At 38.2% G+C, this 25,788-nt stretch overlaps 1 protein-coding gene across 1 annotated transcript; it reads left to right on the forward strand.

Moving 5' to 3' along the window:
• The first annotated feature begins 1,569 nt into the window (after nucleotides 1–1,569).
• On the forward strand, nucleotides 1,570–10,589 carry MRI1 (methylthioribose-1-phosphate isomerase 1). Its single transcript, XM_032225534.1, has 6 exons — nucleotides 1,570–1,822; nucleotides 6,047–6,288; nucleotides 6,371–6,540; nucleotides 7,351–7,527; nucleotides 8,524–8,748; nucleotides 9,233–10,589. Exons 1-6 carry the CDS (start codon nucleotides 1,691–1,693, stop codon nucleotides 9,364–9,366), a joined length of 1,080 nt encoding a protein of 359 aa, XP_032081425.1. The 5' UTR covers nucleotides 1,570–1,690; the 3' UTR covers nucleotides 9,367–10,589.
• Nucleotides 10,590–25,788: the final 15,199 nt, after the last annotated feature.

The following is a 25,788-nucleotide window of genomic DNA, read 5'->3' on the forward strand; positions in this document are numbered from 1 at the left end:
CAAGAACATAGATACATAGAAAATAGAAAAATCATATGTCTTCAGGGTATTAATTCTATAATGATTGAACACTAGTGATTAAACTGTTGGATAACTACTACAAAGGTTCGAGAATTGGAAAATCATTGTGTTCTCTCAATTCAACCTACTTCACAAATTCAGTGCTGGAGAAATAAAATGGAGAGAGATTCCCCATGTAGGTTGCTTTTAGCTCTTGGAGGAAACACTGAATATAATTGTAACAAATAATACAATGCAATATTTGGTTTTGGACTTTGAAAGTATAAATATAGTGAGATGAAGAGGATATTTCATGTCAATGTCTAAAAAAATAGTTGTGCCTTGATAGTAGCTGATACAAAGTAACTATGTTCAGATTAAAACATTTCTGCATGTTTTCCATTTCATTATCTGGTTTGCTGGTGTGCAGTGCAGTTGGAATGGGCAATAATGAGAAAAAGGCAGAATACTATTTTGTATCAGTTTAAGATGAAATAGTGAAATTTGTAATGAGGGGCTTTGCTTGAAGGAAAAATAAATGAGAGCTATGAACCAGTGAGAACTTAGTACATTTCATTTTTGCCCTTGGCCCATCATAAATCATCTTCCAACACAACACTGTCATTTCAAGCCAACTTTATTTGCACAGGTTTTAATTATCTGATATGGATGTCCTCATTTTACAGAACAATTTGGTTAATGGTCTATATATCATGATTTTCATCCAGATAGAGATGATAGGATGGATTACAAATAGAAGGATATTTTGTTGAAAATATATTAATCTACTTCATTAACTCTTATTGAGCAGATGGTAATTTTAAAACTCTGGCCTAAATTTCAGCTTAAGATTTTGGTGTGGTGAACTATCTATTCCATTATCCATCTGCTAATTATTCCATTGCCCAGCTGCTGAACTCATGAACCAAGCAGCCAAGACCAGTTTAGATATTTAATATTGTTCTACCATGAAAGATTAACAAGGCCTAATCTCTGCATGCTTGATTATGAGTAAACCCACTGAATCCAATAGGGTTTTTAAAATGCATGTTCTAGATGAAATAAAGAATTGCACAGTTAGTTATCATCATTGATTATATATTTATCTTGCTACTTTTAACATTCACTTTAAATATATCTGCCAATCAGGATTTGGGCTTTTCACCTGGGAAATGGTGAAACACAACTCAAGCAATGCAAGTACATTTTAATGTGCCAAAGGACAAATGATGGTTTGTGGAAAACCTCCAGTGATGAAGCACCCACAACTTCTGAAGACAAGCTGTTCTACTAGTTAATTTGTTTTTGTCCAAATTACTGCCAAAACAGCTGCATCAATGTTTGGTAATTAAGACAACTGGGGTGGGGGAATCCAAAATTTTATTTTAGCACAATGTTCTGGAAAGTATCTATTTATTCCCCCCCCCCCCTTTAATCCTGATTTAGTTAGAGTGCCAGCCAGGTCTAGACTGTCAAAATCCAGATACAAATGTTAAGAAAAGCTTTGCTGCCGCCTTTGATCATCCGGAATTCTGTAGACCGACCTGCTATGAAATCAGCCTGAGACAAAAGATATTTTGAACCGACGTTTCCTAGGACCCAGCAGAGACGGCGGCAAAGGAGCGATTCAAACACATCGTAGGTCGCCAGGGAATTTCAGACTGCTGCAGCCTCAGATTTGGCGATCGCCATGAGTTTGGAAGCGCTTCGGTACCGCAGGGGATTCCTGCAGATTCTCAACCAGCTTCTGCTGCCTCATCAGACTGTCTATGAGGAAATAAGCAGCGTTCGCCAGGGCTGGGAAGCCATTCGGTCTATGAAGGTGTTGCCAGGAGGGGATGGGACAAGTTAGCAATTACCGAGTTCAGCTAAAAATGTTGCACGTGTATCTCTAAAAAGCACCGTAATCTGAGTCCCCGCCACGTAGTACGGAAAGACGTTGGTGGTACAAAGTCTCTGGAGAGTACTCGGGTTCTGAGTATTGACTTATAGACGAAGCTTTTGCGGAGTTAAAAGTTCCGCAAAGCTAAGAGTAAAAGTGTTGGAATATAAGGATTTCAGGCAACAGTCAAAGAGTCATGGTTGTGTTCATATCAGAAATCATATCAGTAATCTTTCACTGTGTTGAATCAATCCCAATTGGCTTCTACGGTGAGACAAAATCCGCATTTTCATCCACAAGGGCAGTCTTCACAAAGCATGCTAATCTAAAGTGAACAAAGCATGTTTGGGTTTAATATGACATGCAATAACTGTAAATCTGTTTGCACGTGTATCCTTATTATTATCTTAGTCCATATTAACCCACATCCAGGTTACCAAATTTAGACTACAAAAATTCCAAATGCTAGTAGTGGTGGCAAAACTGACTTTATGATGCCATTTATGTGGACCCAGATTGTTGGGGCAATATGCTGATTCTGTGTAAATCGCTTAGAGTGCAGTAAAGCACTATGAAGCGGTGTACAAATCTAAGTGCTTGTGCTATCTAGTGATTGTTTAGACAATTTGTGCAAACCCAAATTGGTAGCCTTACATAAAATTCACATACTGCACTAGGATAAAATAAGGCTTTGAATTGAATTGTGGTTCATGTTTTATGCAAATTCAGCCATTGTGTAAGAAATCTGTATACAGGTAGTTCTTGACAGTTGATCCAGTATTCTTTTTTGGGGTTGTTTGTTTGTTTGTTATGTTGGGCGGATATAATTCTTGGAATGGGACTTGAGCAATGTAAAAGCAATTTGAATTTTTGGGAATTAAAAAATTATATTTCTCCTGATTCAGACTTAAAATTGCCCTTGCATTTTTTGCAACAACCAGTGCTGTTGATTGTTTTGAATTGATTGATTACTATTTAATGTATTGATTACTAGTCCAGTATCTTTTTCACAGGTACCATTACTAAGCTAAATATATATATCCCTTATCCTATCTCTTTGCAAGTTTAATATTAGAATGGTATCAATATAGCCTTCTTTCCATTTCTCAAACTGTCAGATTAGAAAGATACACGGATGTTATGTTATGCCTTTTTTTTTTTTACAAAGATTTGCCTGACTTCGGTATCATCTTTGGGGGAAAGGGAATTTTTCTATTTTTACACCATATATATCCTGTGTAATGGTTTCAATTACATTGGCCACCAGGGGGCAGTGGAAAACCAATTAATTTAAGTGACTAACTGCACTTAAATTCAATTTGCTCACCTAGCTTTTATGTAGCAATTGTTTAAAGTTACCAAGGTGTTGAAAAAGAAAACTTATGACCAGTTCTTGAAGTTTGGGCACCTAAAGTATGGTCATCTGATCATAATTTGACACTTGGCAACCAGCCTGCACTTGTTGCAGTGTCCTGTGCTCAAGTGATCACCATTCTTTGCTGGCTACCCACAATGAAAGTCAGTGGGAAAGCTGGTAAAGAAGGATGCAATTGACTGTTGTAAGTCACTTATCCCCTCCCCTACCTGGCAGCAACCAATCCCAGCCCTGCTGTATGCTACATCTTACCTGCTTGCCGACCTCATTGAGGCTCCTTGGGTCTTGCTTAATGACCAATAATATTTGCTTAATGACAGCAATGGGGATTGCCAGGATTGCCATTGTTAAGCAGTGCTGTCATTTTTTTTACAATGACATCACTAACCATTGGAAATTCCAGTCCCAATTATTGTTAACTCAGGACTTATATTTCTCTGTTTTAGTGTAATAGGTAATATTTCACAGTAAGTCCGTCTTTGAGAAGTCACTTATATTTGATCAGTGGAAAGATGTTTTGTTAAACATCACAAATATTTTCAAGAAAAATAGTTTTTCAATAATCTAACTGAAGGCACTAGCTATCCCCGAACCAGAATAGGCGAGGAGTAAAAAGGGCTACAGATTCTTATATAATATATACTTAGATGAAGCATGGCTTTGTAGAATTAAATTATTAGGCGGGATATTGGGAATCATGTCTCTGTTTAGTTTATCTCACTAAATATTTCCAGGAAGAACCTGTTTCATCTCAAGTTAGGCTATTCCACTATCAAATCATTGAAATATTGGTGCTGATTTGGCTAGATTTAGCAGTATTTTATTTATTGATAAAATGCCAGCTACTCTACTGATTCTAGGCATCTTACAACACAAAATATAATAATAAATAAAATAATAAAATATATTTACTGATTATAATTATGTGCCATCAAGTTTTTTTGACTGCTAGTGACCACATAGATAGGTGTCCTTCATCATGATCTAACCTTAACCTGTTCTTCAAGTCTTCCAACAGTGCACTAATTGCCACTAACTGAGCAATACAGTACTGTAAATACATTTATAAAACCAGCAAAATATATAAATAAACCTGTTGCTGCAATAAAATTTATTTATTTATTTCTATCCCACTCTTATTATTCTTGGAAAGTTGGAATGCTCTTTTTCTACTACAGAGAAAGTCTTGGGCCTCCTGATTTCTTCCAGGATGAGTATCTGGAAATCCTCTCCCTATTAAATTACCTGGATCAAGCAAATTCCTCATAAGAAAAAGATGGATGTTCAGTGTATTGTACAATCCTCTTTAGCCTATTATTTTCTACAAACCTAAGTAATCTGATTAATTTATGGGACATGTAAATTACAAAAATCAAGTTAAGTAACCATTCAATTAATTGTGTGAACCAAGTCTATCATAATTTTATCCTAATATATGACTACTTTCATATTTCCACCTATTGGTTCATGTTTGGTCTTCAAGTAAAATAGAAAATCATTCTGTTTTCCCTCCTATGTTAACAGCCTGTGAAATTGTGATGTCATCTCTCCTTCCATTTCTCTTTTCAAGCTAAATATATCCAGTCCTTCCAAGTGTTCTTAGTAGGACTTAATTTCCATCATGTCATTTTTCTAGACATTTGACGTTGTCATTTTAAAATTCGGATCAGATTATTCCGAATAATATTTTCCATTATTTCATGAACATTTCAGGATTTTAACCCTGTGTACCATACTTGATATGATATGTTGAATTATTTTTAGTATGGTTGTTTGACATGTTTATTCCTTTTCTGTTGTACATTACCAAAGTCACTTCTTGTGAAATGGGTGGCCGTATAAATGTTATAAATAAATAGATAAATAATAAATATAGACTACATAATACATGCTGCGCAGAATTAATTCCCACTAGATTCAGTATTGTGTATTCCCAGGAAAATGGGTATAGAAAGATAATTAATGAAATGATCATGAATCCACAGAACATTCTATGGGACATTTGAAAATATGTATTCATTGGTTCTTACTTGGATGGGTAAAGGAAAATGGTTGGGCTTATATACAGTAGGTGACCATATGCCCTTCCCTCATAAATACTAAGGAAGCTGTTTTCTGTACCAGGTGATGTTTCTATCTTTAAAAGCAATCTTTTCAATAGAAAGTTATTTTCTATTGCAATCAACATAGAATGTGTTAGAGTGTAATTTACATCTTGGTAACCATATACTGATTGATGGGTAACATTGTGATTATAATCAACTAACTTGTTTCCTATGAGGCTTCCCATCCTCCCTTATTTTTATTTTGTTGTAGATTCTATTAATTAAAAAATATCAAATGAAAAACCGACACAGCAGCATTTTTTAATTTACAATCACACCTCTAGATCTCACATAGAGTCCATTGGCCTCATTGAAAAATGGTTAAGCAGTGGAGATTGAAGGCGAGACCTTATAAGAAGTATTCTTATTTATGTGGAAAAAATATCAAACGTAAACTGGAAGCCTAAGGAGCAAAAAGATAATGCTGAAGGATTGAAAAGAGATAAAGGAGCAAGTTTACTCATTGGTCTTCTAGTAAATACAACTTACAAATTTGTAAATACAAATTTGATGAGTAGTCAAAGCTGTCCTTGAACAGCCGTTTTATGAGAATAGCCATTTGGTGTTAACATTCTAAATATGCTTGCTGTCCCCCCAATGTATAATCTTTTCTACCTGATTATATTTGTGTTCCTTGCTTTCTCTCTGTGTTATCTTAAACTGAAAATAAATATCTCTTCTTAGGTGCGAGGTGCTCCAGCCATTGCTATTATAGGTTGTCTGAGTTTGGCAGTGGAATTGCATAATAAAAGAAATGAAGAGCTGAGTTTGGGTAATCTGGAAATTTTTGTGTTGGACTCACTAAGCTACTTAATAAGTGCCAGACCTACTGCTGTCAACATGGCCCGGGCAGCTCAGGAGTTGAGACACCTTGTCCAGCAGGAGGCAAAACATGAAGGGACTACTCCAGAGAGTTTACGAGAAAGGTGAGGGTTCAAGACCCTATCTTCTTTCTTCCCCCAAACTGTAAGCAAGAAACATGCAAGTTTGTGTAACCTCTTATTGTAGCGTGATCAACTGGGCAGAAGCATTGCTGGGCAAAGACCTGGAAGACAACAAAAGCATTGGGGAACATGGAGCTTACCATCTCTTGCAACGGGTGGGGCAGGACAAAGTGAGAGTCCTGACTCACTGCAATACCGGCTCATTGGCCACTGCTGGTTATGGCACTGCACTTGGTAAGTGGCATCTCTCTGTATTCAAGAAACATTACCGTTTCTGACCTTTGTGACAAAAGTGTAAGAGATTATGGTAATACAGGTAGTCCTTGATTTACAATCATAGTTGGGACCAGAATTTCCATTGCTAAGCAAGATGGTTGGAAATTGCTATGCCTTGGATGCTTCCGGTTTGAAAGGATCAGCCAACTATAAACAGTTATCCAGGAGACACCCAAATGTGTTAATAGCACACATTCTTTGGAGAAGCTCCTTTCATGTTTTTATGTTATTTGATGTCATACAGTATGACATAAAATGACATGCAATTTTGTCACTTAGTGTCATTTAGTGTGCCTTATTTTAATTGTGATGTTTCTGACACAAATAAACAAACAAGCAAGACGCTTAAGTGAGTCGGGCCAATTTTATGACCTTTTTTTGTTATGGTTGTTAAAAAAACCACTGCAGTTGTTAAATGAGTCATGTGTTACTAAATGAATCTATATTTCCTCTTTGACTTTGCTGATTGGGAAGGTTTCAAATAGTGACCACATGACCCTAGGATGCTGCAACCCTTGTAAATACATACAGGTTGCCAAGCATCTGAATTTTGATCAGGTGACCATGGGGATGCTGTAGTGGTCGTAAGTGCAAGTACTGGTTGTAAGAGATGTCACCTCTTATAGCAGCCTTCCTCAGTGTTCCAAGTTTGTTAGGATTTCAGCTCTCAATATCTGAAGGAAGATTCCAAATTGCTTCGTATGTTGACTGCTTACAGTCTTTTATATGGTCCTGTTATTTTGACTTGTTTGTAATTTTGCTTCATAGGTATCATTCGCTCATTACATGCCATGGGTCGTCTGGAGCATGTTTATTGCACTGAAACACGACCATACAATCAGGGGGCCCGGCTGACTGCTTATGAATTAGTATATGAGCAGGTGCCTTCAACACTCATTGCTGATAGCATGGCTTCCTTGGCAATGAAAGAAAAAAAGATATCAGGTAGATGTCTTGATTTCTTCTTTTTCTGCATTACTGCTGTACTTTCCAGATCCCATGCTAGGACATGAGCACATATGTGATTCAATGGCTGGCCAAGAGTCCAAGAGATCAAGTTGTTAAAGAAGATACTGTTTAGATCACTTAGCAATACTGATGTCTTGGTATTGGGTATTCTATTGTATTGGATAATAAACAAATTTAAAAACCACTAAAAGCTTAGTTCCAGCCTTCAGAATTCCTTGGTAGAATTGGCAGCACTAATCAAATACATGGAAAGGAAAATCTTGTTGGAAGGAAGAACATATGGCTAATGTAAGTCTGAGTTGAAAGCAATGTTTGTAATGGAGGAGTCTCAGTTTGAATCTCTAATCTTCACTTAAATGGATTTCAGATGAAAGACAGAGAAAACCATATTTGAAATTCTGGGCTGTTTGCTATTATGAATATAAAAATATATGGCTTGTTCCTGTAAAAGGCATAATTATGTTTTCTATATGCTAGATCCTTATATTTCCTTACTGAATAGTCTAGTACATGCAATGTTCCAAGCCATCATCTGACTTAAGTTTTAGCAAATGTATTGTGTGAACCCAACCAATAGGAATTTAATCAATAAGCCTTATTTCAACCCAGTTTAACCAAAATTTCTATAGTCCCAATAAACTCTAGGAGATGGCATGAAGAACAAGAATGGTGCAAAGAACAAGAAAAATAATGAATTGTTCCCTCTCTTGCACCCTGAGAAAATTTTAAAGACATATGGGAACATCTACCCGATTCTGGAAAATGCAGAGCAGGCATGCAATTTTCACTAGGGAACTTTTGTTAAAAACAAACAAATAAGAACAACATGAACAAAATCCCACAGCAAGGTCTCCTTTTTCTCGTCTACTTTTCTTTTTATTCTGCATTTTGAATAGTCTGGCATTGAATAATTTGAGATAAACAGGTTTTAGCATTAGGCGTTTAATTGCCATTGTCCTTTTTGTAATTCAGCTGTCATTGTGGGAGCAGACAGGGTTGTTGCTAATGGAGACACTGCCAATAAAGTTGGTACTTATCAGCTGGCAATTGCTGCAAGATACCATGGGATTCCCTTCTATGTGGCAGCCCCCAGCACTTCCTGTGACCTGCAATTAAAACATGGAGGGCAGATCGTTATTGAGGAGCGGCCAAGCCAGGAACTGACAGACATCAATGCTGTCCGAATTGCTGCACCAGGTAGCAAAACATTGGAAGGTTATATGTAAACAAATGTTGCATATAAAGAAAGGAAACATGATAGAATACTAATATTTTCAGTACTATTTGTAATCAGTGATCTAACAGTAGTTGTCCCAGCTTACAGGAATCTAGATGATGTATATACTTTGAGTAAGTTTTCATTGATCAAGAAAATGTATTCTGACTTGAATCTCCTTGGATACATGACAGTCTAGTAAGCTATTATCTACTTTTTGAAGAATGACAATTGATTATGGAAATTTAATCCAATGTTTCTTGAAGGACATCAAGTTGCCTACCATTGTCTGTATAACTTTTTTTTAGTCTTGAAGCATCTAGATAATCCTTTTTGCATCTTCTCTTTTTAGAGATGATTGTTTCCCATGTTTTTAAAACTAAGCCATAACATTTACCATTAATGAAATAATTACATCTGTTATATAAACTATTGGAACAGCACATATATTTTCTTTCTTCCTAGGCATTGGTGTTTGGAATCCAGCCTTTGATGTCACACCTCATGAACTGATAACTGGTGGTATTGTCACTGAGTTTGGGGTCTTTCTTCCTGCTGAACTTCAAGCAGCCCTGACACGTGAAGTGTATAACATATAAAGAACCTGAGTTAAGTTGTTTCCAGATAGGGTGTGAATGTAATCTTCAACAATTGTTACTAGGGCTTCTTTCCCTAATCTGCAATCTTCCAGATGTTTGGGATACAGAATTTTGTACAACTGAAAATTGTAGTCCCAGTATCTCTGAATACCACTGAGGTTTGGAGAAATTGTACTAGAAACTTTTGAGTTTGGTGGAAATGCTTGATATTTCTGCAATGTTGTTACTAAACATTCATTTGCAAATTCAGAAAATTAAATCATGTTTGCTTCTTGAGATTCATCTCCTTTGGCTTTGTGAGGGATGCTTCATTTTGGAACTTTTGAGTCATACTATGACATAAATTTTCTTTGACTTCATGTGATTTTTCTAAAAATATGTATAGTATAATTCTTTATCTCAATCATTTTTCATTTGTTGCTTAGATCTCTTTATTGACATTCTATTATGTATTCATTGCCCTGGTGACACAGTGGTTAGAATGCAATGGTGCAGTCTCACAATGTAGCGTACAATCCCAACAGGGGTTCAAGGTTGACTCAGCTACCATCCTTCAGAGGTCAGTAAAATGAGGACCCAGATGTTGGGGGCAATATGCTGACATTCTAAACCACTCAGAGAGTGCTTATATAAGTAAGTGCTATTGCTAATGCACCATTTTCAAAATTGTTCTTAAGGTTCTTTGGTGTTGTATCTCACATGGTTTTAATCTTATGACAACAGGTTCTCTGCAGCATTGCCTTCCAATGTTTTGTACCAGAAAATCTTTTGCAATACATTTTATGTAAGCCTAATCTTGGTAGATATAAAAGTATGACCCTCTACTGATCTCTCTATTGTGGAAGAGGCAAAGAAATTCAGAGGTGGTAGCCTGACATAATAAGGTTCATGGCAGAGGTCAACATTGCCTTACTTCTGCTTTACTTTCAATAGGATAACTGTTTAGGATCAATGCACACAACAAATATAAGTTGTGAATGTATGACATGACATTTAAGTTCCTTCCTGACTACTTCAGATCTTTCAGGTTGATTCATTATAACAACTTTTGTTTTCATTTTCTGTTCTTTAGACAAAATTCATTCCTCACAACAGGCTATGTATTTGTCATTACTTTTTATCAGAATAAGATGAAATCCCACAGTCTTCTATTTTGAAATAAGAGTTGGGTGCAGAAGGAGAAAGATAAAACTTCGGTGCAGTGGAATGGGATAAAGTTTCTGTAGTAACAAATAAAAATTATTAACAGCCAGGAGTTGTTTAGAATGAATATGGTTTAAATATGAAAGTGTGGGATGAGAATGTACGAGGTTTATTGAGGTGGACTAAATAATTGCAAATTGAAATTCAACACACACACACACACACATGAAAAATGAACAGGCTGAAAGAAAGAAAGACTTAAAATATAATAATTTGATAAAGTCGATGAGATCCTCAAAAAAGAAAAAAAGTGATTAATTTTTTAATCACTTTTTTAAGTTTATGAAAAACTGAATGTATGGACATAGTGGAAGAAAAGATAATTTTCAAGGATAGACAAGTATGGAGAAGAAATTTTGAATGGTATTTGGTGTTAACTAGATTTAGTTAGATTTCCTTTCATTTTCTCTTTTATTTCTTTTCCACATTATTTCCTACTCTTTTTCTGTTCTTTGAGTAACACTGCTAATCTCAAGGGAAATTGTGTGATGATTCATATGAATATGAACACTCCTCATATTTGACTTAATAGGGAGATATAAACATGAATAAATGTGTATCAGAAATTGCATTGATCCAGAAACATGATCAAAATAGATAGAAGTTTAATCTCTCTTGTTAGAGAGATTTAGTCAACCCACCTTCTGTCAATGATACTGTTAGAAGAATTATTGTGATTATGTATTCAAATGCTTTGAACCCTTCAAAGATACTGTTACTTAACTGTTTTATGACAGCAGAATTAATGCTTAAATGAAAATGGACAACCTCATATAGAAAGGGTTCTATAGCAGTAGACTTAGCAGTAGACTTATATACCGCTTCATAGGCCTTTCAGGCCTCTCTAAGCGGTTTACAGAGAGTCAGCATATTGCCCCCAACAATCTGGGTCCTCATTTTACCCACCTCGGAAGGATGGAAGGCTGAGTCAACCCTGAGCCGGTGAGATTTGAACCGCTGACCTGCTGATCTAGCAGTAGCCTGCAGTGCTGCATTTAACCACTGCGCCACCTTGGCTCTATAGGGGCATAGAGATAGGGGCAATTTTAATTGGACAGAATGAAAACAATAATAGTTCATGCTCATAAATTTGTTTTTTTAAAGCATTTAAATTTCCTAGGGCTTCAGAATCTATATAGGAGATTCTAAATTTGCAACTAATCATTTTCCAAAAGTGTAGCTCAAAGGAATCTAATTTTAACTTACGGGGAGGGGAAGGAGGAGGAGGTTATGCTAGCTTTGATTGACTATAATTTTTAGCAGCTGCAGATCTAACCCTATTTTAAAAAATTGCTGCATCAATTAAATGAACTGAATTTGAAGTTATGACTGTTGTAGTAGAGCTGATCACTACCTGTGTAAATGTTCTGTATAGTTTGGTTGCGTTTGACTGACCCTAATGATTTTTTATTTCACCAATTCGCAGATGGGTTCTTGACGCGCTGTGTTCATGAAAAATCCTAATGTGAAAATTTGCTTAAGGTCAGGGTAATTTAAATAGGCTGTCAAGAGAAGCTTTTAGAAAACCCAGTGTGTGATGCTAATATGCAAGAATTCTCATTAGGTATGCCTTATATTAAGACATTGATTTTTGGCTCTGTTCCTTCAAGTGGAAAGTTCCGCTTTCATCAGTTTGGATGGTGGGTATATTAAAAATAATTTCTCTCTCTGGATGTTGTAATGCCTATTTAATGGTCTTGCTGGAAAGGTTAAAACCAATTATTGTTGTGATTTTTTTCCTGCTGGCATTTCCATTGTGTATCACGGGTCAAACAATTAGCAACCATAAAAATGTTCATTGTCGAATGCTGCTATTATTATATCTATGTATCAAGAGCAAGTTAACTTCCCCCCCCCCAATAAAACGAATATCCTAAGATTAGGTTATCGTTATGGCCTTGTAACATTTGCTATAATGTGTGCTGTTTCTCATTCACATGCAAATATATTATTCTTTGGTTCAACTATTGCTGATTATTTATTTTAACAACAGAAGCTATGTGGTTTGTAATTGCCAGAGGAGTGGGGTGGGTGGGTTGGACACTCAGAAATTATTTTAAAAAAGAAAGCCATAGCTTTATAAAAGTATTGATTTTATTTAATTTGTAAAAAATACCTTCTTTTCTTGTATAGTTTAGGATTCTTCAAATGAGAAAAAAATTCTTGTATTTGTTTAATTCAAATACTATCTTTTAAAATATCTCATTTTGTACTTTTTCTGTGGACCTAAAATTATGTTTTTTGGCACTAGGTGGCATCTGAACTCTATCCTTTGTTTTAAAATGATTGCTGCAGGAGGAAGAATAAAAGTTTGCTATTATTTGTTTTTATTTGGATTTACTGAAAAGTCATTTTGACAATAAATTTGATAAACCAGATACATTTTATTTATTGTTACTATTTATTTATTGTTCATTTCCTGTTGCTGTTATTTCTATAGCTTTCTTTCGGGAACAAGGCAGTCAGTTTGATCAGACTTTTGTTTGTTGTTTCCTTCACTTATCTGTTGATTAAACTGTAGGTTGCTTGAAATTGTAAAACTTCAAAGTTCTCTTTGAAAATTTCTTTTAAACAATTTCTGGTTATTGGTTATTAACATTAACTGCTATTCAGTTATCAACAAAACATTAGTATGACTTTAGACAAATACTTTGCTTCTAGGTAGACTCTTTGCTCCAAATTATTTTTTAAAACGTATAAAAATAAAGAGGAAGCTAGTAATCACAGTCTCAGGCATACGTTTGATTTGAGATGCTAGCTATCATATACTTTATAAAGCTTTACATGGCACGGAGAAGGATATTTGCAGGAATACCTTCTACTATTCTTTATGCTTGTCCTACCAGATTTAGCAGTGGCAGCATGTTCTGGTTTTTTTCCCCTTTGAACAGAACCATAAAAATCTGCTGAGTAGAGTAGAGTACAGTAGAGTAACAGAGTTGGAAGGGACCTTCGAAGTCTCCTGCTCAGGTAGGAAACCCTATACCAGGGGTCAGCAAACTGCGGCTCTGGAGCCGCATGTGGCTCTTTCCTCCCACTGCTGCAGCTCCATCGCTGGTCAGCGCCACAATTTTGAGAGAAGCTTCCGGGATAGGGGGGGTGGGAGAAACATAGTGCACCAGGAGAAGATTCTATGGCAAGGGGAGGGTTTTCCAGTTGTCTCCACAATTGATAGGATTTTTGGTTATGACAGGTAGAGGAAAAAATATGCCGCGCTAGGAGGAGACTCTATAGTGGGGGAACTGAACTCCAGTCAGCTCCAGAATTGAACAGGGGGCTTCCGGTTGGAACCTTTATGGCTTCCGGTGTTTTCTTTTCTGTGGGAAACGGGTCCAAATGGCTCTTTGAGTGTTTAAGTTTGCCGACCCCTGCCCTATACCATTTCAGACAAATGGTTGAGCAATCTCTTCTTTAAAACTTCCAGTGTTGGAGCATTCACAACCTCTGAAGGTGAGCTATTCCACTGATTAATTGTTCTAACTGTCAGGAAATTTTTCCTTAATTCTAGATTGCTTCTCTCCTTGATTAGTTTCCACCCACTGCTTCATGTTCTATCGTCAGGTGCTTTGGAGAATAGCTTGACTCCCTCTTCTTTGCGGCAGCCCCTGAAATATTGGAACCCTATTTCTTCTTTTCATCAGACTAGACATACTCGGTTCCAGAAACACTTATTTATATGTTTTAGCCTCCAGTCCCAAATAAGTAAATAGTAATAAAATGCAAGATTTTGATGCGTCCTCGTTCTTGTTTCTGTTTAATTGCCTCTAAATGGTTTTAATTGTTACTTTTATTGTGTTCTGCAAAAAGTCACACTTGTGAGATGAGTGGCCATATAAATTTTATAAAATTAACTAAATAAATATTGTTGGACTCAGAAGTTGTGCCTTCTGGGTGGCAGCATTTGCCCTCTACAACAGCATCTTTCTGGAAATTAGAATGTTGTTAGCCTTTTGAACAGCCAGGCTTTGTTTCCCCAGATCTTTTTTTGGTCAAAAATCTTTTTTTTTTTTTGGTACAAAAAGATGGGTAAGCTATGCAGTTTTTGTGATTTGGACTTTATTGCTTTAATCATGGATACCTGGTTTATGTGGTGTAGTTCTTGTTTTAATCCTTGGATACTATCCACAGTCATGGTCATGAGATGGGCAACCATATAAATAATTTAAACAAAATAAGTAATCTGTCTTTCCAAAACAGTTCTAGCAGCCTTTATTCAGAATAAGATAGTGAAGGATGACAATAGGCTGAACCAATAAAGAAAAGTGGAAAGAACTTTGAGAATGAAGAGGAATGCTATCTGTGTAGAAAGTGTCAAACAATCTCTACGTTACAAATCGAAGACTGCATCTGTTGACAGAAGGATGTTCATATAGTCATCAGTTAAACCTGGCTTGAAAAAGAACTTGGCTACATTGTTTGGCAGCCATTTTATGACAGTATTCCTGACGTATGAAAATCCACTCACCCAAATAGATCAAAGGCTCCTGATTTTGTAATAATGAATCACTCTAGTTAATAATGGAAATTCATGTTCTCAATCCCCTTCAGGCAATGTCAAAGGAAATGGAATCTGTAGCCTTGAGGCTTGTTCTCATAATGGTAAATTATAGCTGTTCATGGTAGAGGAACATAACCATTTTTTCATTAAAGTCCCAAGAAGTTCAAAGTTAGGACAAAAATTGGTGAAAGTTGAACACCTTTGTCTTGAAGCCATAGAAGAGGCAGAGAATCAATCTTGAAATATAGATTCTTATTTGGTCTTTTTAAATGGAACTATATGTCACTGTTAATGTAGTCCACAAAGAAAAGTTTGTTTTAACCTTGATACCACGTATTTAGTTTAACAATTCTGCACATAATAGAATCATCGTAGCCTTTTGATTTAGCTGACCTTTGCATTAACTAGTGGATGACATTATGTAGAACAATATCAGCAAGATTTTTTTTTTACTGCTGAATATTGAACACATCTTTAGAGCTTAACAATGTATAATAAAAATTCAGCTCTCTTGTTAATTTTCTTGTTAGATTGCTTGTCCTGATTTCTGAGCAGTGTAGGTGTATGCTAAATTATCTTGTCTCCAATTGTTCTAAATAGAACATGATTAAAATGGGACTGAATTTCAAATAATTAAGGAAAAAAACGCCTGAGTATAAAATGTACCTGCAATCAGTACCTGGAGATTAACTATAGTCTATACAGTAATCAGAAATGGATGAGAGCAAGAGTTCATTAAACTATCTTTTCTACATTCTGAAAGACCATAATTTACAATTGTCTATAATTCACATTCACTAGTTAAGACAATAGAATAACATAAATCTTTTTTCTGTGGGTGTGCTGCTGCATTCTTTAAAAGGCAATGGATATTGGCAGCCAGATGGGCAACGATAGGTATGAGAAAGAGATTTGTGAAAAGACAAGGTACACATCTGTGAAATAAGACAGGTGGGATAAAAAGCTGAAGTGGGACAGAATCAAGACTGAAAGATTTGATCATACTAAGAAATGAATAGCAAGCAAACCAACCAACTCTTAGAATAATGTGCAAATAAGTAATATTTCTTGGTAGCAGTGATGTGATTATGAATAGCAGTGAAAACCAGATGAGAAGCCAAATGAAAGATCTAGTTAGGAGAAATAGCAGAGAAGATAAAACAAAACAATTTTGTAATTGTAGTCTAATTAAGGCTACTTGAAAAAACCACTAAAAACCACTAAGCTCAACAGGAATTGTTGCAAGGTCAGTTGGGTATATCAGAAACAGTCATTTTGACACCACAGATTGCCCTTTTTTAATAGCTGTTTTTTTTTTAAACTGAAGAGCCAAGTGGGGTAGAATTTGCTATAGTGTTAAGAATAGAAAGGACTGCAATCTTCAATCTGCTTCCTTTTTTATATTTTATGGGCATGTTAAACTATTGAATACCTAACCCAGTAATTTTGTTTCAAGGAAATCATGTGGTATAATATTTGGGAGTTCTGAGCTTTGCATAGAGTGCATGATTCGACAGGGAGTGATAAATTTGGAACAACAGAGTTCTAGTACTGAATTTAGAATAAAAATGGATGTCAAAGAAAATTGTAGAATAAGATAAGGTTCAATTCTGAGTTTGGCAAAAAGGATGTTTCATATTAAAAATAGAAAGAGAGTTGAATGAATTAAGGATGTATATGCTTTATTTTACCAAGGAGGACATTTGGTTATAGAAAAGCATGCTAAGTGGGTGAGTCAAGACAAAAATTAAATTTGATTTTAATTTTAGTTAAAGTAAAATTCAATACCTGGACTGGAATCATGTAGAGGTATTTAATACTTTTTTTACATTAAATACTACACTATGTCAGTCATTCACACTTAGATAACTTATATAGTGAGAGACTGACAATTATAACACTTCTAAGAGAGTTTAGCTTTTAGTTTCTTAGGTGGGTATGGGTGCAAGCCAGAGATAGGGCAAACCGGTAATAACGGCGATAGGAGGCTCCACCCACCTGCATGGGAGTGCACGCGAGAGCGTGCCCGAACTGGCAGTAAAAAATTGGCCAGCACTTGTGCAAGCTTTCTATGTGGCATAAGTCCCATGCTGTGCAAGGTTTTATAGTGCCAGTAGAATCCATTAATCCCGATTCAGTATGTTACTAAATCAGTGCATGTCCTCCAAACATAATGTTCACTATTAGTTGTCCCTTCAGCACCTTAGAACAGTGTTTTGTGCTAGCACAGACTGAACCAATTTCAAAAGGATCTTCCTGTAAAATAGATTGTGGTAATTCATTCTTGAAGTTACCAATATAATGGCCAGGCTTATCCTGCCCAGAAATGATTTGGCAGGTAAACTTGCAGAACTGAGAAAATATAAAACATTTAAAACTGAACCTGAGATCTGCACTAACCCTTTTCAGGCAAATTACAATTTTGTATGCAATGTTCTTGTGTGGTGGGTACAATATTGTAGCACAACACAGGTCTCTTTATTATGCTGGTTATTCAGCCATTTTTACTCTCAAGTAATGATCTAGCTATGCAATCATTCATTGTGCAGCATAAGATCTAATTACAGCAAGTAGTAAGTTGGGAAAAATAATTGACAACATCTTTGCAGCTTTCAAAATGCCTGTCTATCTAATTTTCCTTTAATCACATTTTCAGAAAATGATTCCACCTCATCTTCTAATCTTCACATCTGCGTAACAAGTGTAATCAAGAAGACCAAAATTAAAACATCCCCACTGCTATCCTTTCAATCACTCACAAATTAAAATTGAAAAGAAGTTCATTTAAAAGAAATGGGTAGGGGTGGAGGAATCTGGAAATAAGAAGAAGAAACTGCATGAAAAACTTAAGCATATCTGTCCCAATTATTAATCTATTTGTATTAAGCTAAATGAACCTGCCAATTAGAACAGAAACAAATGTAATTAAATGGATTCTGTAATTAAATTGATTCTAGTCTTCATGTTTATTAGAATAAAATTTCTTAAAAGTTTTTAACTGTCCACATCCCCAGTCTCCTGGAGTAGTTATGTTTAGGTTCAGAAATCTTGTCATGTAATTGTGTGGAAATGGCATCCCAAAGGAAGTACTTGAATCGATTGGTATTGTTGGCTTGCGCAAGCCAAGACTTGGATGAATCTAGTATCTTGTAAGAGAACTTTCATTGATTCTTACCTATGAATTTTCATAAGAGCCTAGGAATAGCTGCATCCTTGTGCTGGGTTGGAGATTCTCAATCATCCAGCTCATGGTTGTCCCAAAGGTGCTTTTTCCAAAAGGCAATTGTATTTTAATGTTTTTTTTCCTTTGAAAATGTTTTACTTCTCATTCAAGAAGCAAAGAATAAATGAAGAAGTTTCTTGGATGAAAAGCAAAAAGTTTTCAAAGGAAAAAAAAAACATTAAAATCCAATTGTCTCTTGGAAAAAGCACCTTTGGGATAACCATGATCTGAATGATTAAGAATCTCCATAGATGTGAGAATGATATTATTCTTAATTCTAGCATTAGGAGAGAAAAGTTGTAGTATCTTCCAAACCTAGCACAAGGATGCAACTGTTCCTAGACTCTTGTGAATTTCATAGGTAAGAATCAATGAAAATTTTCTCCTACAAGATATTAGATTCATCCAAGTCTTGGCTTGTGCAAGATGACAACACCAATTGATTCAAATACCACAAAGTTTGCAAAACATATTCAAGCATATGGATTTCAGACTTCTTGTTCTAGAGCAGGGTTGCCAAGCTCGCAGCCTGCAGCCCGAATGCATCATGCACTAGCCCCACACACACACAAACACAAACACGGTTTAGCGAAGGGGGAAAAGTGATATGTCACATGATGAAATGATGTGAGTTTGACACCCATGTTCTAGAGAGACAATCATGGTCAGGAATATGTAAAGATTTGTATAGGTAACTTTCAGAATATTATTTATCGTATGTTATGCTTCATCCTGTATTTTCAATAACACCCATGCTTATCCAAGTATAATAATTTTGATTCCCTACAGTACGTGAAATTACTTACAATAATGTAAGAAAAGACTAGAAGCAATAGATAGGTCTTCTCAGTTTAGTTTTCCTTTTTTGTGTAAAACATTCCCTTGACCATTAAAACAAGTCTTGCTTTTACTGAATGAATAGTACTGGTTCAAGTGGACTTTTCAACTCACTATGGAGTTTCCAATTTACCACCTGCAGCTAGCCTAAAGTACTCAGAACTCATTAAATCTGGTTCCAAGCGATATGAATATGTAACTAGGTAAACATGAATTCTTGCTTACATGACTAGGATAAGTGATGGCAACCAATATAAAAGTGTTACTATTTGCTAATGGTTTTTAAAAAAACTTTCAGTCCTCAGTAAGCAAAGGATTAAACTACTTGATCAAGTAAATCTGCAGTTTCTCTCAGGTTGTGTATTATTTAGCTCAGGGAAAGACCATTTTGCAATATGCTGCTCAGAGTTGGCTGTTAAAAGCATCCGATAAGGCCTGTGCCATCTTCCAAGTTTTGTTTTGCTGCCTCATAATGGAAATGGAAGCATTCTTGGAAGGGATGAGAAATGAATGCCAGGAGAGTATGCCAAGAGAATATATTCCAGCAGGTCCACTTAAGGTGTGAAGATCAATTTATCTGCCTGACTAAAATAAGCAAATGCCTACAAAATAAAGTGATAATACAGTGCCAGATGATGGCCCCCTCAGGTAAGAAGGCACTCACTATGCTACTGAGAGAGCTGAATATATTTCATAAAACTAAGGATATTTTTGACGCAGATAAAATATGGGTTTCCAGACATCTAGTTGTTGGATTCATAAAGGAAAAGAAAATCCAAAACTGAAACAGTGGGAAGACAGAATGTGAGAAGACTGAATATGGGAAAGCCAGAAAAAGAGAAATTGTCTACATCTTTGTCTAATTGACTATGTCTAATTGACTATGAATTAACATATTAGACATAAGAAAATTGAAATGGCCTGGAATTGATACTTTTGTTCAGAAGACCATACTATTTTTACAGCTCAAGACATGAAAAGCAATGGTGTTGCTTTGTAGTTAGAATAGTTAGGTCAGTACAGTATACCACCAAATACCAATTTTATCAGCTGTGATGGTGCAGAGGTTAGAATGAAGTATTGCAGGCTAATTCTACTGACTCTCAGCAGTTTGATCCTGACTGGATCAAGGTTGACTCAGTCTTCCATTCTTCCATGGTCAATAAAATGAGGACCCAGATTGTTGGGGGAAATATGTTGACTCTGTAAACCACTCAGATATGTAAAGCACTGTGGAGCGATATGTAAGTATAAGTGTTACTACTATCATGAAGTATGCAAACAACCTTTTAATATTATTGAAGTTTATGATCCAAACATTGGTGAAGAAAAACAGGATAGCAGAAACCCTATACCATTTCAGACAAATGGTTGTTCCATCTCTTCTTAAAAACCTGATCCAATTTCTGAAGGCAAGTCCTTCCACTGATTATTTGTTCTAGCTGTCAAGAAATTTCTCCTTAGTTCTAGGTTGGTTCTCTCCTTGATTAGTGTCCATTCATTGCTTCTTGTCCTACCTTCAAGCTCTTTGGAGAATAGCTTGACCCCCTCTTCTTTGCAGCAACCCCTTAGATATTGGAACACTGCTATTATGTCACCCCTAGTCCCGTAATAGTGAACCTATGACATGTATGCCTGAAGTGGCATGAAGACCCATCTCTCTGGGCATAACAGCTCTTCTGGGTTCCGGCATGCACGTGCACACCAGCCAGATGATCTTCACGTGTACGGGAGCACCGGAAACTGGAAGAGCAGTTCCCCAATGTGCATATGTGCGCCGGGAAGCTGAACTTCCAGTTTCCAGTGTGCATACTGATGTTCGCATGTGCATGTGCACCAGAAACTGGAAGACCAGTTGACCAGCATGCATGTGTACCTGGAAACCAGAAGCAGGAAACTGTTCTTCTGGTTTTCGATGCTCCCACATGTGCACGTCTGGGAGCTGCTCTTCCGGTTTCTGGCATCTCCCTCCCATTTGGGCACTTGGTGCTGAAAAGGTTTGCCAACACTGTCCTAATCCTTCTTTTCAGTAAACTAGACATAGCCAAATCCTGCAACCGTTCTTATGTTTTAGCCCCCAATCCCTTAGTCATCTTAGTTGTTCTTCTGTGCACATTTCTAGAGTCTCAACATCTTTTTTACATCATGGCGACCAAAACTGGATGGCTAACACAAGGAAGTATAGAATGAAATTAAATAAATTATTAAATATGAGTGTGAAAAGAAACTACCAGAGATCAAAAATCAGAAGAAAGTAAATTGTATAGCAGAAAAGAGTGGAAATTGTCAAGAAAAGCCAACCGCCCCCCCCCCCAAAGACTTTAGGAAGGCACTTAAAGAATTTCAAGAGAAAATAAACATTATAATATAATCAGTAAAGACACTGAGAATGGAAACATATGATAAACAGGAAAAAGTTTTCCTTTATTCTGTGAGTTATTTGGAATCAGGTCCATTGAAATTGATTGTTGTTAAAAAATATATAGATGAACTTAGAAGGAGGTTCCAATTTTGACTAGATGTGCTGAAGCTGACAATGAACAGATAGCAGAAGATCGGGTAAAGATGGAAGGAATGGATTGAAATTCTGTACAACAGAGAAGTCAACTTTCAAAATAACATAGGTTCTCTCTGTTTATAATAATGTCTAATATGAAGTTGGATCAGCACTCTGGGCATTGCTGTATCAGAAGGTTACACGAATTGACACAATATCTACAGAAATATGACGTACAACAGAAAGATTAAGGTCCATTGATACAGAATTACCAAGAAAAAGAGACTTAACAGAATGTGCATACATAGTATGTGATGTAGGCAGTTTAAGAAAATCCAAAAATTAGTCTTCTAAGTAAAAAATATTCACCTTTGCAGAAATATTCAGCATGTTCTGCTGTATGTCACATGCAGTTCCTAGACAAATTTTAGTTTCATTTTGTTGTGAAGGCAAGAACACATTGGCTGAGTTAGCACATTATTTTAAACCATAATGTGGTTGTGTTAGTTTTGCTTTGAATAATGTAAACTCAATTATTCTAATTTATAAATCAATGTTTATGATTCAGCATATTCTATGAATCCAGACTGTTTAAATTAATCAATGAATCATAACAAATAATCATTTAGTGCAATGAATTAGCAATTTTTATCTCTCTAATTAATATAACCATATGTTCTACATTTGAAGATTAACTATCCAGATTTATAAATTGCATATTTATACATAAACATATGTACAAATTTAAAATATATGAAATGACTTTTAGTTATATTCTCAACTGATATTTCAAAGTAATTGAAGCTTGCTTAATTTAAGGGTAAGCTTTGTGGTATGCCAAGAACCTTGAACGGCATGAGTTAACACTTTCTGAGAAAATCATTTAAATTAGTGATCCCATTTTTGATGTTCCTTATCTTTCTAGAGAATCATTTTGTGACAAGGAAAGTATTTTAGTGGCCCAGATTTAGTGGCACAGAGAGGCTAGGTTACTCATGTTACACTAAAGCAGAATTTTTAAATATAGTTTGTTTTTAAAATAGAATAGAATAGGATAGAATAGCTCTCTTGCCTTCCCCCTGTGCCTCTGCCTCTCCTGCTGGTGGTGCCACTGCGCAAGCCTCCTGTGAGTTTCCGGTGAGCTAGGCAGCTGCGCAGCATGTCCAGATCACATGCCTTCCCTCTGTGCCTCTGCCTCTACCTGCTCCAAGGTTCCTCTCACAGTTACTGTTTTTGACCAAAGTCTCGCCTGATCTGTACTTATACCTTTGATTTTTCCTGCCTAAATGTAAAACTTTGCTTTTATCCATATTAACATTCATTTTGTTGGATAGATCCCATTCTTCAAGTTCGTCAAGATCTTTTTGGATCCTGAAATTGTCTTCTGGGATGTTGGCTATTCCTGCCAGGTTACTGTCATTAGCAAATTTGAGGAGTCCCCCTATTCTATTCCCTCATCTAAGTCATTTATGGAAATATTGAAGAGTACTGGGCCTAAGAAAGAGCCCTCCTTACTTCTATCGATGTGGATATAGTACCATTAACTAGAATATCTTACTAAACTGATACCAGGTGCTACATCAGCCGAGAGCCCAGGGAAGGGGTGGGGGTGTGGCCGTTGTTATCCGGGAGTCGTTAGTTCCTCGTAGGGTCCCTGCTCCGGAGATTGTCGGGTGTGAGTCCTTGCTGTTAAAGTTGGACCTCAAGGGTCAAGTGGGTTTGCTGCTAACGTACCTGCCTCCCAACAGCGTTGCAGCAGCCCTCCCCTCGCTCCTCGAGTCGGTAGCCGAGCTGGCAATTGAGTTCCCTAGGTTGATGGTCCTGGGGGACTTTAATTTGCCGTCGCTCGGTGAAAACTCTGATGGGGCGCAGGAGTTCATGGCTTCCATGACAGCCATGGGCTTGGCTCAAGTAATCCGAGGCCCAACCCATTCAGCGGGACACATGCTTGACCTCGTATTTCTCTCGGAGCAGTGGATGTGTGATCTTGGTCTGAGGGGGAGTGACATCATACCCCTGTCGTGGTCAGACCATTGCCTACTGAGGCTCGACTTCCGGAGGCCAAACCCCCACTGTAGGGAGGAGGAACCGACCAGGTGGTTCCGCCCCAGGCGTCTTATGGAGCCAGCAAGGTTCCAGACAGAGCTTGGGGTTATACCTGACACTTTCGCCCACAGTCCGGCAGAGACTCTGGCTGCTGCGTGGCACTTGGCAGCGTCAGAGGCCCTCGACCGGATTGCGCCACTGCGGCCCCTCCGAGGCGGCGGATCCCGGAGACCCCCTTGGTTCACCGAGGAGCTCCGGGAGATGAAGCGCCGGAGGAGATGCCTAGAGCACCGTTGGAGGTCCGATAAGTCCGCATCGAACCGAGCAATGGTAACCACCTGCACCAGGGAATATACTAGGGCACTTAGGGCAGCTAAAAGATCACACATAGCCTCCCTGGTCGCATCCGCTGAGTCCCGTCCAGCCGCCCTGTTTAGGATAACCCGCTCCCTATTGAACAAAAGGGAGACGGGGGAACCCTTGCAGGGCAGAGCTGAAGAATATGCCCAATTCTTAGCGGACAAAATTGCTCGGTTTCGGACGGACTTGGACTCCACACCTGCAGTTCCAGCCGAGGCACAGGGGGACCAAGTAGAACAGCTCTGGGTTGAGTTTCAGGAGGTTACCCCCGGGGATGTGGACAAGGCCATGAGAGCTGTGAGTTCCTCCACCTGTGTCCTGGATCCGTGTCCCTCATGGCTGGTTTCTAACTGCAGTGAGGTGACACGAGGCTGGATCCAGGCGGTTGTAACCGCCTCCCTTCGGGAGGGGAACTTCCCCGCCGCACTGAAAGCGGCGGTGGTGAGACCCCTCCTGAAGAAACCATCCTTGGATCCAGCTGTCCTTAACAACTATCGCCCGGTCTCCAACCTCCCCTTTCTGGGGAAGGTTGTTGAGAAGGTGGTGGCCTTCCAGCTCCAACGGTCCTTGGAGGAAGCAGACTATCTAGACCCCTTCCAGTCAGGCTTCAGACCCGGTTACAGCACGGAAACCGCTTTGGTCGCATTGATGGATGATCTTTGGAGAGCCAGAGATGAAGGACATCCCTCCATCCTGGTCCTCCTTGACCTCTCAGCGGCTTTCGATACCATCGACCATGGTATCCTTCTGCGACGACTGCGGGAGGTGGGAGTGGGGGGCACCGTGTTACGGTGGTTCTCCTCCTACCTCTCGGACAGGTCGCAGTCGGTGTTAGTGGGAGGGCAGAGATCGTCCCCAAGGCCCCTAAAATATGGGGTGCCGCAGGGTTCGGTCTTATCCCCCCTACTATTTAACATCTACATGAAACCGCTGGGAGAGATCATCCGTAGGCACGGGATCAGATACCATCAATATGCGGACGATACTCAATTGTATCTGTCCGCCCCGTGCCAAATCAATGAAGCGGTTGACGTGATGGACCGGGGGCTTGAAGCCGTCATGGACTGGATGAGGATTAACAAGCTTGTGCTCAACCCGGAAAAGACCGAGTGGCTGTTGTGTTTTCCTCCCAAAGATTTGGCCAATAATCCAACACTCAGGCTGGGGGGTCAAATTTTACACCCCTCAGAGAGGGTCCGCAACTTGGGAGTCCTCCTGGATCCACAGCTGTCATTCGACCATCATATAGCGGCTGTGACCAGGGGGGCATTCGCCCAGGTACGCCTGGTGCGCCAGTTGCGACCCTACCTGAACCGGGAGGCCCTCACAACAGTCACTCGGGCCCTTGTGACCTCTAGGCTGGAATACTGCAACGTGCTCTACATGGGGCTGCCCTTGAGGAGCATCCGGCGACTTCAGCTAGTACAGAACGCAGCCGCGCGAGTGATTGCGGGTGCACCCCGATTCACCCGCATTACACCTATCCTCCGCGAGTTGCGCTGGCTACCTGTCGATCTCCGGATGCGCTTCAAGGTGCTATTGATCACCCATAAAGCCCTACATGGCAGTGGATCTGGATACTTGAGAGACCGCCTTCTGCCAATTACCTCCCTACGACCTATAAGATCCCATAGATTAGGCCTCCTCCGCATTCCATCGGCCAGCCAGTGTCGGCTGGCAACCACAAGGAGGAGGGCCTTCTCAGCAGTAGCCCCGACCCTTTGGAACGAGCTCCCCGTGGAGATTCGTACCCTCTCC

This window comes from Thamnophis elegans, chromosome 10, assembly GCF_009769535.1.
Source record: "Thamnophis elegans isolate rThaEle1 chromosome 10, rThaEle1.pri, whole genome shotgun sequence".
Taxonomy (NCBI): domain Eukaryota; kingdom Metazoa; phylum Chordata; class Lepidosauria; order Squamata; family Colubridae; genus Thamnophis; species Thamnophis elegans.